Here is a 13,143-nt window from a genome sequence, read left to right as displayed (position 1 = left end):
CAGAGTTGAAATGGGGCAGAGAGGGGAGTGACATGCAGAGAACGACCGCGGGCTGGAATCAAACCCGGGTCCGCTGCTGGCCGAGGCCCATGGGGGGGGGACGCCCTACCAACTGAGCTAAGGGCGCCCCCTGACTCAGACTTTTAAGGCTTTGTTTGAGGCTAAAACTAAAAGAAAAAAGTTAGTAGGAAAACTGTTATTTTTATTGAATTTATTTTTTTAGTCAGCGACAATATTATCTGTAAAAAGTTTTAAATTTACGAAAAAAAACTTGAGGAAATTAAAATTCTTATAGTTCGACAATATTACGAGAAAAACGTTTTTATTTATCTCATACAAAATGTAATTGGAATAAAAATCTGTGTACAGTAAACTACATGTAAAAATTATTTTTCCTGTTTGAATATATAGACATGAGGCTGTTTCAGAACTGTTTAAAAGTTCCTCATAGCTACTTTAAATGTTGTTTCACTTCTTGCATTCCTGTGTTACGAGGGTTTAAAGCCCTACTTCACCGGTGGGAATATGAAGGTGTATTGAACTCTGAGATCCTATGTAGTATAAATGTGCAAACATTTTAGAAATCGGTTCATCCTAGCCTGAGAAAAGGCAGAAAGAGTGTTTTATGGTCTCACTTTCTAACCCTACATTTGATGAAATGTAGGGTTAGGATTAACAGGACAGCTGGGCCAAGGGAAGACTGAGGGAAGAAAAAACCTCATTCATTATAGTATAATAGCGATTTTATAATGATAGAACGCTGATTCCGTATGGGTGAAATATTCCTTTAAGGAAATATGTAGAAATATATAAACAAAGTGTAAAAATATTAAAGAACCTTTATTTTGAAAGATGCATAATGTCTTTGTAAGTTTGTACATTTCACTGCAAAAAAACGTCAATAAATCCAATCATTAAAAACACGTCATAATATCTGTCTGTTTCTGTGAGTTATACGACTGTAGAATAAGGCTGCAGTCACACCCAATCAGTTGGCTGAAATCCTACATTTGATCACATCCATGTTTTCTTGTTGGTGCATGATTGAAACCAAACATGGACCCTAAAACTCCACAAGGTGCCTTTAATTTTCAGATCATCTCAACTATAGAATCCCGATATCTAAGCTTATTCGTTTAAACAACCAGTTCCTTATTCAACCTTATTTGTAGCATCTGCCTTTCAATGGAGATTGGACTGTTTTTGGGTTAAAGGTGCAGTGTGTAGAATTTGGGGTTTTATTTCCTAGCAGATTTTGTAGAAAGTAATTATAATATCCATAAGTACATTTAATTTAGTGCATAAAAGATGAAAAACATTTTTAGAATTATTATTTTTTCCCTTAGAAAGGGTCTCATATATGTCCATATTTCTGCATATCTTGGACCAAGGCCATGTTGAAAGCGTCATAGTTGGAATGCCATCAGGTGCATTGTTTAGAAATTAGAATTGTTCTTGTCCTTGAAGGCCACTGTAGCTTCTGTTATTATTCTAAAGTGTTGGGGTTACCCAGGGAGCGTTGCATTCTAGAACTTTGTAGAACTTTCTTGATGATGTCATATTACACACTGCACCTTTAAATCAGAGTCTCCAGTTACTGTTGTATTAATGTCCATAGATTGTTAGTGAGTGTTCAGGTGGCTTGAGGCTGTGTACTTAAAGCCGTGCTCTCAGACTGACCGTCACCTTCCCCACTGTCAGATGGAACCAGGGATTCCTGGACCTTCAAAAAACCTAAAAGAAAAAAGAAAGTAGGTTCTTCAGTTATTGCTGTGTTGTTGTCAATAGACTAAATGTTTGTGGGCGTTCAGGTGGCTTGACTCTGTATTTAAAGTTTGTAAGTATTGGGACAAACTAAATCTGTTTCTACAATACTATATAGCAGGGAAGGATGGAGACTGGAACACAGGGACAGACACACCCACACACACACACACAGAAGGATGGGGACTGGAACACACACTCACACAGACACACCCACACTCACACAGACACCCACACACACACACACACACACACACACACACACACACACACACACACACACACACACACACACACACACACACACAGAAGGATGGGGACTGGAACACACACTCACACAGACACACCCACACACACACACACACACACACACACACACAGAGGGAAGGATGGGGACTGGAACACACACACACAGAGGGAAGGATGGGGACTGGAACACAGCGTAAATGTGTGTGAGCGTTGAGGCCGTATTCTCAGACTGACCGTCCCCTGTGTCAGATGGAACCAGAGTCTCTTCCTGGACAGTCACATCGGTTTGTTTACATTCAGCGGCCTCTGTAGCTCCTCCCCCGTCTCTCTCAGTTCCCCCACAATGCACCTCTTCTCCCCCCCTGGTGACATCATGATCCTCGTCGTCCATTATAAACAGGTTCCTCATGGAATCGGCCACCGCTTCCCTCAGCTCGTCCTCCGACTCCTCAAAGTTACTGATGAGAAATGAGAATTTAAAGATACAGTGTGTAATATCGGTGTATTGAGAGAGTGTGTGTGTGTGTTTGTGTGTGTGTGTGTGTGCGTGCGTGTGTGTGTGTGTATTCATATATATGTGTGTGTGTGTGTGTGTGTTTGTTAGTGTGTGTGTTTGTGTGAGTCAGTGTGTGTGTGTGTGTGTGTTTGTGTGAGTCAGTGTGTGTGTGTGTGTGTGTGTGTGTTTGTGTGTACATGTGTGTGTGTGTGTGTGTGTGTTTGTGTGAGTCAGTGTGTGTGTGAGAGAGTCAGTGTGTGTGTGTTTTTTTTTTTTTTTAACCTTTATTTATACAGGTAAATCCCATTGAGACCGAAGACTCTTTTACAAGGGAGACCTGTTCCCATTCCCACGTTACCATTCACACACACATTCATACACCGATAGCAGCAGGCTAACTATCGACATTCACACGAGGCAAGGTGGGTGAAGTGTCTTGCCCAAGGACACAACAACCATGACACAAGTGGCAGGGCGGGGATCGAACCTCCAACCCTTTGATCGTTTGTTATTTCTATAAACTACACACTAATATAAAGTATTTTAAAGTGTGTAATATTGGACTATTTGGTGGACTTCTCTGTTTATTTTTCGAACCATATTTAGTGGAGATTTCAAACGATTTCAAACACATTTTACATCTAGCTTTTTCTTATTTCGTATCTTTAACCAAACGTCCATTATACTTGACAATCTTTTCAGCTACAATCAGTTCTACACACTGAACCTTTAATTCTATTCATAAGAAATTAAGAGTTGACTCACGTGTCGTCATCGTCAGACCGCGGCTCCAGACGCTCTTCATCCATCTCCACATCAGAGTCTGAATCTGAGACAGGGAACACTTTGGATGATTATCTGCATGTCATTCCCCTCTCTATCTGTCTGTCTGTCTGTCTGTCTGTCTGTCTGTCTGTCTGTCTGTCTGTCTGTCTGTCTATTTATCTGTCTGTCTGTCTGTCTATCTATCTATCTATCTATCTATCTATCTATCTATCTATCTATCTATCTATCTATCTATCTATCTATCTATCTATCTATCTATCTATCTATCTATCTATCTATCTATCTATCTATCTATCTATCTATCTATCTATCTATCCCTCCCTGTATGTTACCAGTCTGTGCTGCAGTGAGTGGGTCCATAGTGGTAGTGAGTCTGTCTGTCTGTCTGTCTGTCTGTCTGTCTGTCTGTCTGTCTGTCTGTCTGTCTGTCTGTCTGTCTGTCTGTCTGTCTGTCTGTCTGTCTGTCTGTCTGTCTGTCTGTCTGTCTGTCTGTCTGTCTGTCTGTCTGTCTATCTATCTATCTATCTATCTATCTATCTATCTATCTATCTATCTATCTATCTATCTATCTATCTATCTATCTATCTATCTATCTATCTATCTATCTATCTATCTATCTATCTATCTATCTATCTATCTATCTATCTATCTATCTATCTATCTATCCGTCCATCCTGTTACCAGTCTGCTCTGCAGTGAGTGGGTCCATAGTGGCAGTGAGTTCTGCTTCAGCCAGAGCATTCATCAGAGTGTTGGGGCAGCCGTCCACCCAAAGCCTCCGCCCGGCCGCCTCTGAAACTAAAACAAGACAAATACGTTTTATTATACAGCCCAATATCATGAATATCCATTTTCCTCAGTGGGTTTTACAGTCCTCACAGCAGTACAGCATAATATACAAATATAATATAAAATATAGTTACCTTACACATTTGTTATCACTAAAAATTAGATTCTTTACCAATTACATATTTATCTTAAGTTGGAGTCTGTGATTCTGGAGAACGCTTGACAATTCTTTTTGTCAAAATCAGTGAATATCTCCTCATGACCCTGTCTGTACTGTGTGTGAGCTGAAAAAACAAAGTAAACAAGAGGTGACCACCATAGCTAGTAAGATGCCCATTTTTTTCAGCGCGCACACAGTACAGACAGGTAGCGGGTCATGAGGAGATATTCACTGATTTTGACAACAATCGTTCACCAGAATCACTGACTACACCTTTAAAAGTGAACCTTACCTGGTTCATTCTGGACTGTGTTGTAGACTGAGTTGACGTCCATGTTTGCGAGCGCATTCATCAGAGTCTGAGGCGTTCTCTGGCTCCACCCCTTTCTCTGCTCGGCCCAATCAGAAGGCTTCATTAGCTGCAGCTCCTCCCCTTCCAGGAAGCTCAGCGTAGGGTTCAGAGGGTCACCGTGGTTACCAGCCTCCTCCTCATCCTCCTCCTTCAAACCTTCATCGTCCAGACGGATCTCAAACATGATTCCTTTCTGCGGAAAAGAACAACAGACAATGACATGACAAATATCAAACTCTCAAATAATAAGTTGGCGCTTTGTATAAACAACTTAAGAGTTTAAAGCTGCAGTGTGTAGAATTTTGGGTTTTATTTCCTAACAGATTTTGTAGAAAGTAATTATAATATCCATAAGTACATTTAATTTAGTGCATAATAGCTGAAAAAAAGGTTCTGAATTATTATTTTTTTCCTTAGAAAGGGTCTCATATATGTCCATATTTCTGCATATTTTGGACCAAGGCCTAGTGCCGCCATCTTGAAAGTGTTATAGTTGGAATGTCATCAGGTGCATTGTTTAACATTTAGAATTGTTCTTGTCCTTGAAGGCCACTGTAGCTTCTGTTATTATTCTAAAGGGTTGGGGTTACCCAGGGAGCGTTGCATTCTAGAACTTTCTAGAACTTACTTGATGATGTCATATTACACACTGCACCTTTAAGCCTTAGAAGTCCACATTTTAGGGTCGACAGCTGCCTTGAAAATGTAATCTTTCTTGTTGGTTTGAAGAAAGAAAGAAAATGTTTTATTATGAACTAATCTGTGTTTGGAGTATTGAGAAAAGCCAGATCAGCTCATTCATTTAAACAATGAGGGAGGGAAAATTGCGCTCGGCTGCCAAACTTATACCGACAGTATAACTAGTGCACATTCTTTTGAGGGAATGGTCCTAAAATGAGGCAGATTGATCCATTGTTAGTGTTGAATCTCCGTTCTGACCTTGTCCTTGTGTCTTCTCCTCTGCTCTCTGCTCTCCTGTCTGATCTTCTTCAGAGCAGATTCAACGTCCTGGGAGGAAAATACTGATGAAAACAAACTTATACATACATCCATTCATTCATTCATTCATCCATTCATTCATTCATTTGTTCTTCATTTAGAACAAATTAAATCATATGTTCTAACTGTACTGTTGCATCCCTATCGTATATGTTTTCTATGTAAAGGACTTGAGTTGCCTTTGTGAGTGAAATGTCCCATAAACTGTAATGTTGCCTCCCTAGTATGAACCTGTGGGAAGGGACCACACACGACCAAATGTTATTAACAGAGAAATACTGCGTCTTAAAGGTGTGTTTAAAAGATATTTAGAACAACATCAAACAGTGACTCATTCATTCATTTGTTCTTCATTTCGGACAAATTGAATTATGTTCTAACGGTATTGTTGCGTCCCTATCGTATACTATATGCTTTCTATTGCATCGCTTGTATGTACCTGTAGACAGTCTGTGGTATTTACCTGAGCAGGTGCAGGTGCGTCTCTGTCCGTCTCGTCTCTCTGTGCTGAAGCTTCCGACTCTCTCTGTCTCTCCACCACAAACGTGACGTGTTGGTTTTCAGGTTCGGCCTGAAGCACCAAAGAATGAAAATATATATTAAAGTTTTATTAATAATGTTACCATTGATAAGGTGGATCAGGTAAAACATGGATAGCCTGTGATCAGTGTCCCTGCGTTCCAATCCCCATACTATCTACTATTAAAGGTGCACTGTGTAATATGACATCATCAAGAAAGTTCTACAAAGTTCTAGAATGCAACGCTCCCTGGGTAACCCCAACCCTTTAGAATAATAACAGAAGCTACAGTGGCCTTCAAGGACAAGAACAATTCTAAATTTTAAACAATGCATCTGATGACATTCCAACTATGACACTTTCAAGATGGCGGCACTAGGCCTTGGTCCAAAATATGCAGAAATATGGACATATATGAGACCCTTTCTAAGGGGAAAAAAAATTATTCAAAACATTTTTTTCAGCTATTATGCACTAAATTAAATGTACATATGGATATTATAATTACTTTCTACAAAATCTGCTAGGAAATAAAACCCAAAATTCTACACACTGCAGGTTTAAGTTTGGTAGAAAACCGAGATTGTTAGTGTTGAAAACAGCATCGCTATTTGGGCGATTCTGACCCACAATCCAGTGCGCACCGGAAGTGACGTCACATGGACTGAGCCTCCGTATGAAAACAAACGGGGATGAGACGGATATAAAAGCAACGATCATTAAACCCTCGACAGCGGTCTGTCTTGCGCTCAGCAAACGTGTCATGTGATCAGTGTGTGTGTGTGTGTGTGTGTGCTGTTGTGGACCTGGTCATGTGATTAGTGTGTGTGTGTGCGTGTGTGTGTGTTCGTGTGTGTGTGTGTGTGTGTGTGTGCGTGCGTGCATGCGTGTGTGTGTGTGTGTGTGTGTGTGTGTATGTGCGTGTGCGTGTGCGTGCGTGTGCGTGCGTGCGTGCGTGCGTGCGTGCGTGCGTGTGTGTGTGTGCTGTAGTGGACCTGGTCATGTGATCAGTGTGTTACCTCGGCTCTCTGTCTGTTCTGTTTCACTTCCTGGTGATACTGGAGTCTGATCAGATCCAACTGACGCAGGTATTCCTGGAAGATAAACATCAATATTATATTACAGACAGACAGACAGACAGACAGACAGACAGACAGATAGACAGATAGACAGACAGACAGACAGACAGACAGATAGACAGATAGATAGATAGATAGATAGATAGATAGATAGATAGATAGATAGATAGACAGACAGACAGACAGACAGACAGACAGACAGACAGACAGAAGGACAGACAGACAAACAGACAGACAGACAGACCTACCTGCCGTCCGTCCGGCCTCCTGTCCTGAGCTGGTTGGTGGTGTTCAGGTGTTCTTACTTCCTGTTTCCTGTTTCTCTCGGCGGTGCACGGACGCAAACCCTGAAGAAGAAGAAGAAGAAGAAGAAGAAGAAGAAGAAGAAGAAGAAGAAGAAGAAGAAGAAGAAGAAGAAGAAGAAGAAGAAGAAGAAGAAGAAGAAGAAGAAGAAGAAGAAGAAGAAGAAGAAGAAGAAGAAGAAGAAGAAGAAGAAGAAGAAGAAGAAGAAGAAGAAGAAGAAGAAGAAGAAGAGAGAGGTGGAAGGTCACAGCCACACTCTGAAGGCATTTATCACAAACATTACACAGCACAACTTTTACCAAACTTGAGATTTTTAAATACAGTATTACTGCCAGGCCCTAGTGTGACTACAGCGTGAGAGAGTTATTTGTTTTAAAGGTGCAGTGTGTAGAATTTTGGGTTTTATTTCCTAGCAGATTTTGTAGAAAGTAATTATAATATCCATAAGTACATTTAATTTAGTGCATAATTGCTGAAACAATTAATTTAATTATTTTTTGTTCCCTTAGAAAGGGTCTCATATATGTCCATATTTCTGCATATTTTGGACCAAGGGCTAGTGCCGCCATCTTTAAAGTGTCATAGTTGGAATGTCATCAAGTGCATTGTTTAAAATTTAGAATTTTTCTTGTCCTTGAAGGCCACTGTAGCTTCTGTTATTATTCTAAAGGGTTGGGGTTACCCAGGGAGCGTTGCATTCTAGAACTTTGTAGAACTTTCTTGATGATGTCATATTACACACTGCACCTTTAAGACTCTGCACAAAGTCTGAGTGATGTTCTCCAATAGCTTTTATTACATGTGTTGAGTAACTGCGGAGCCTGAAGGAGTTGATAATCAATAATCAATGATCCAACATGATGTGTGTCTCACCAGCTGTTTCTCTGCTCTCAGCTTGTACTGATTGGCTTCATGTCTCCGCTGAAGATATTCATCTCTAGCTGCTGCCACGCTGAACCAGAGAAACACACAGAGAAAGGTATGAGGGCCACGGGTGAGTCATTATTATATATTTTTTCATTTATTAGTTGCTTGGGTTGATATTTGGCTATACAAATAAAACTGATTGAATTTGATTTGATATTTAAAGGTGCAGTGTGTAATATGACATCATCAAGAAAGTTCTACAAAGTTCTAGAATGCAACACTCCCTGGGTAACCCCAACCCTTTCGAATAATAACAGAAGCTACAGTGGCCGTCAAGGACAAGAACAATTCTAAATTTTAAACAATGCACCTGATGACATTCCAACTATGACACTTTCAAGATGGCGGCACTAGGCCTTGGTCCAAAATATGCAGAAATATGGACATATATGAGACCCTTTCTAAGGGAAAAAAATACATTCAAAAAATTTTTTTCAGCTATTATGCACTAAATTAAATGTACTTATGGATATTGTAATTATTTTCTACAAAATCTGCTAGGAAATAAAACCCAAAATTCTACACACTGCAGGTTTAAGAGAATCAACGGATAAGCTATGAATGAAAGCCATGGTTAGTACTGTGGCCAGAGCTGTATATCCACTCACAGCTGTAAAGGCTCCTTGGGTGTTTCCTTCTCTTCCCTTGTCTCCTTCTCTTCCCTTGTCTCCTTCTCTCTCTGTGGAGGAGGAGGAGGAGGAGGAGGAGGAGGAGGAGGAGGAGGAGGAGTGATGTAATCCTTCATCTGAAAGGCGTCCAGCCGCGCGTGGTAATGCTGGTAGTGACCCACAGGGGGCGCCACCTGCAGCCTACAACTGGTAAATGGTAAACAGACTCCACTTATAAAGCTCTTTTTCCTGGTTTTTTCACAGACCAAAGGCACTTTACATTGTTTTGTACACATTCACCCGTTCACACACACATTCATACACCGATAGCAGCAGCAGCTACCACGCAGGGTGCAAGCTAACTATCAGGAGACATTTAGGGTTCAGTGTCTCTTTGCCCAGGGACACTTGGACATGTGGCGGGGAGACGGGGGATCAAACCACCGACCCTGTAACCCAGTGGACGACCGCCCTACACACTTCACCACCGACCCTGTAACCCAGTGGACGACCCCCCTACACACTTCACCACAGACGCCCGAAAAAGAGAAAGCTCCGAGTGTGTTCTGATGATATTCACCGTTGGTTGTGTTGTCCTGGTAACACTCTGTCTCTAGCCGCTCTCTGGTGAGGAAGAGGCTGAAACCAGAAACACATCATGTTTTAGTGAAGTTAAGTTAAAGACCTACTTCACCGGTGGAAATATGAAGGTGTATTGAATTCTGAGATCCTATTTAGTATAAATGTGAAAAAAAAAAAAATTATTAAATCGGATCATCCTAGCCTGAGAAAAGGCAGAAAGAGTGTTTTATGGTCTCACTGTCTAACCCTACAGTTTCCTTCTTGTGACATCACAGTAAGGGTTAGGATTAACAGGACAGCTGGGCCAAGGGAAGACTGAGGAAAGACTGAGGGAAGAAAAACCTCATTCATTACATTATAATAGTGATTTTATAATGATAGAACACCGGTTCCGTTTGGGTGAAGTATTCCTTTAACTAACAGTTATTGTAAAGTGTTACCAATAAAGTTACTATGTGCAGTAAACTGTGAGTGTGGACCACTACATTATAACTGAATGGTTGTGTGTCTGGACCACTACATTATAACTGAATGGTTGTGTGTCTGGACCACTACATTATAACTGAATGGTTGTGGGTCTGGATCACTACATTATAACTGAATGGTTGTGTGTCTGGACCACTACATTATAACTGAATGGTTGTGTGTCTGGACCACTACATTATAACTGAATGGTTGTGGGTCTGGATCACTACATTATAACTGAATGGTTGTGTGTCTGGACCACTACATTATAACTGAATGGTAGTGAGTGTGTGTCTGGATCACTACATTATAACTGAATGGTTGTGAGTGTGAGTCTGGACCACTACATTATAACTGAATGGTAGTGAGTGTGTGTCTGGACCACTACATTATAACTGAATGGTTGTGAGTGTGTGTCTGGACCACTACATTATAACTGAATGGTTGTGTGTCTGGACCACTACATTATAACTGAATGGTTGTGAGTGTGTGTCTGGACCACTACATTATAACTGAATGGTTGTGAGTGTGTGTCTGGACCACTACATTATAACTGAATGGTTGTGTGTCTGGATCACTACATTATAACTGAATGGTAGTGAGTGTGTGTCTGGACCACTACATTATAACTGAATGGTTGTGAGTGTGTGTCTGGACCACTACATTATAACTGAATGGTTGTGTGTCTGGACCACTACATTATAACTGAATGGTAGTGAGTGTGTGTCTGGACCACTACATTATAACTGAATGGTTGTGTGTCTGGACCACTACATTATAACTGAATGGTAGTGAGTGTGTGTCTGGACCACTACATTATAACTGAATGGTTGTGAGTGTGTGTCTGGACCACTACATTATAACTGAATGGTTGTGTGTCTGGACCACTACATTATAACTGAATGGTTGTGAATGTGGGTGATATTTACTCTGCAGTGTGCGGGCGCTCTGATAGGTGATATTTACTCTGCAGTGTGTGGGCGTTCTGAGAGGTGATATTTACTCTGCAGTGTGCGGGCGTTCTGAGAGGTGATATTTACTCTGCAGTGTGCGGGCGCTCTGATAGTGATATTTACTCTGCAGTGTGCGGGCGCTCTGAGAGGTGATATTTACTCTGCAGTGTGCGGGCGTTCTGAGAGGTGATATTTACTGTGCAGTGTGCGGGCGCTCTGAGAGGTGATATTTACTCTGCAGTGTGCGGGCGCTCTGATAGTGATATTTACTCTGCAGTGTGCGGGCGTTCTGAGAGGTGATATTTACTCTGCAGTGTGCGGGCGCTCTGATAGTGATATTTACTCTGCAGTGTGCGGGCGCTCTGAGAGGTGATATTTACTCTGCAGTGTGCGGGCGTTCTGAGAGGTGATATTTACTCTGCAGTGTGTGGGCGTTCTGAGAGGTGATATTTACTCTGCAGTGTGCGGGCGCTCTGAGAGGTGATATTTACTCTGCAGTGTGCGGGCGTTCTGATAGTGATATTTACTCTGTAGTGTGCGGGCGCTCTGAGAGGAACCCTCCACTCTGGTTTGCTGTTGAGTTTCCTCACGTTGATCTCAGCTGCTCTGGATCGATGGAGCTTCACTGGAGGACAACAGGAAAGTCTCCGGTTAGAATCACAACAATCATCATCATCATCATCAACCTTTATTTAAACAGGCAAAAATTGCTAAGAAACAAAGTCTTATTTAAGCAATGGCCTGGTAGGAGATGAATGACCTCCTGGGGGGAAAGGGGAGAGGGAGAGAACAAGACAACGCTGAACTATAGCCAGTAAAATCACACATAGACAACAATAACATATTCAACACAGCAACAGAAGTCAGACAAACAGCAGTAACATACAGCATAGCAATAGATAAATGTACTAGATCACGGTGAGCTTAGACTGAAGCAGCTACAGGTGTGCTTTATACATTGTGTTAGGGCCTGTTTGAAGAGTCTAACAGAGGTAAAGGATTGTAACTGTGGGGATTTTTAACGACAACAAGACGAATGATAATAATAATACATTTAATTTATAGAGGCGCCTTTCATGACACCCAGGGTCACCTTACTGAGCATAAAATCATCATAACATCATTAAAAACAAGACATTGTGGGGAAAACAAAAACAAACAAACAATCAAGACAGTGAGCAGTTATACGTTGTGTGCGAGTTTGAACAGGTGAGTTTTGAGTTGTGACTTGAAGGTTGAAATGGTGTCTGACTGTTTTATGTGTGGTACAAACACATACTTAAGCTGTGCTCCAAATCTCATACTCTTTCTTTTTTCTATTCTACATACTACATCCGATCATAAACAGTATCTAGTTAGGATGCAGTATGCTACAATTTGGGACATACTTTAACTTATTTATTTCATCCTAACATGGCTCCTTGATCTTGCCTCTTGCTTTTATATCCGTCTCATCGCTGGTTGTTTACATTCTGTCCAATCAGGATTCAGCTTGTGATGGGTCAAAGGGCAGTGGAGGTAATCGACCACAAGGTGGCGCCAGAAACCACTTTCAACAGATTATCTGTGATACATGGCTGTGGTGTGTATGTCATGGGGGTCTGCCTGTTAGGTTCAAAGTGTCTTACTGCCCGTTTTTTTTTTTAAAGATATTTTTTTGGGCATTTTTATGCTTTATTGATAGTGTAGAGACAGAGGTGAAATGGGGCAGAGAGGGGAGTGACATGCAGAGAACGACCGCGGGCGGGAATCGAACCCGGGTCTGCTGCTGGGCCCGGCCCGGGAGGGGGACGTCTTACCAACTGAGCTAAAGGCGCCCCCCTACTGCCCGTTTTTAAATCTTTATTTTAGGGATGGCCCGAGTGATTAGAATATTCTACTGTTCCTTCGTTAGGCTGGAATTTAAAGCTCAACTCAGTTCATGTTAAAAAAAATTCGACACTTAATGAGTTTGTGAAAATCGCTGTTTGTTACCTGGTGGTTTTGCTCTGGTTTTAGCTGTTGCTCTGTTTCCATGTTGGCTCAGCTGCTCCTGTATCATCTGCACACACGCACATGCGCACACACACACACACACACACACACACACACACACACACACACACACACAC

The 13,143-nt window shown here is 41.4% G+C and overlaps 1 protein-coding gene across 1 annotated transcript in view; it reads right to left on the bottom strand.

Annotated features, from left to right (window-relative positions):
• Positions 1–1,633: 1,633 nt before the first annotated feature.
• Positions 1,634–13,143, bottom strand: part of LOC307258885 (serine/threonine-protein kinase Nek5) — a gene marked incomplete at both ends in the record, with an annotated part of 29,794 nt that continues 18,284 nt past the window's right edge. The window contains 13 exons of the mRNA XM_080038551.1: positions 1,634–1,734; positions 2,248–2,471; positions 3,275–3,338; positions 3,977–4,093; positions 4,537–4,789; positions 5,536–5,604; positions 6,059–6,166; positions 7,135–7,209; positions 7,443–7,541; positions 8,371–8,449; positions 9,033–9,239; positions 9,613–9,671; positions 11,524–11,718. Of these exons, the coding sequence (XP_079894677.1) occupies positions 1,634–1,734; positions 2,248–2,471; positions 3,275–3,338; positions 3,977–4,093; positions 4,537–4,789; positions 5,536–5,604; positions 6,059–6,166; positions 7,135–7,209; positions 7,443–7,541; positions 8,371–8,449; positions 9,033–9,239; positions 9,613–9,671; positions 11,524–11,718 (1,650 nt within the window). The remainder of the gene's footprint in view (positions 1,735–2,247; positions 2,472–3,274; positions 3,339–3,976; positions 4,094–4,536; positions 4,790–5,535; positions 5,605–6,058; positions 6,167–7,134; positions 7,210–7,442; positions 7,542–8,370; positions 8,450–9,032; positions 9,240–9,612; positions 9,672–11,523; positions 11,719–13,143) is intronic.

This window comes from Ammodytes marinus (assembly GCF_949987685.1).
Source record: "Ammodytes marinus genome assembly, chromosome: 12".
Taxonomy (NCBI): Eukaryota; Metazoa; Chordata; class Actinopteri; order Uranoscopiformes; family Ammodytidae; genus Ammodytes; species Ammodytes marinus.
The sequence above is the reverse complement of the archived record's forward strand: the minus strand, read 5'-3'. Positions and strand labels throughout refer to the sequence as shown.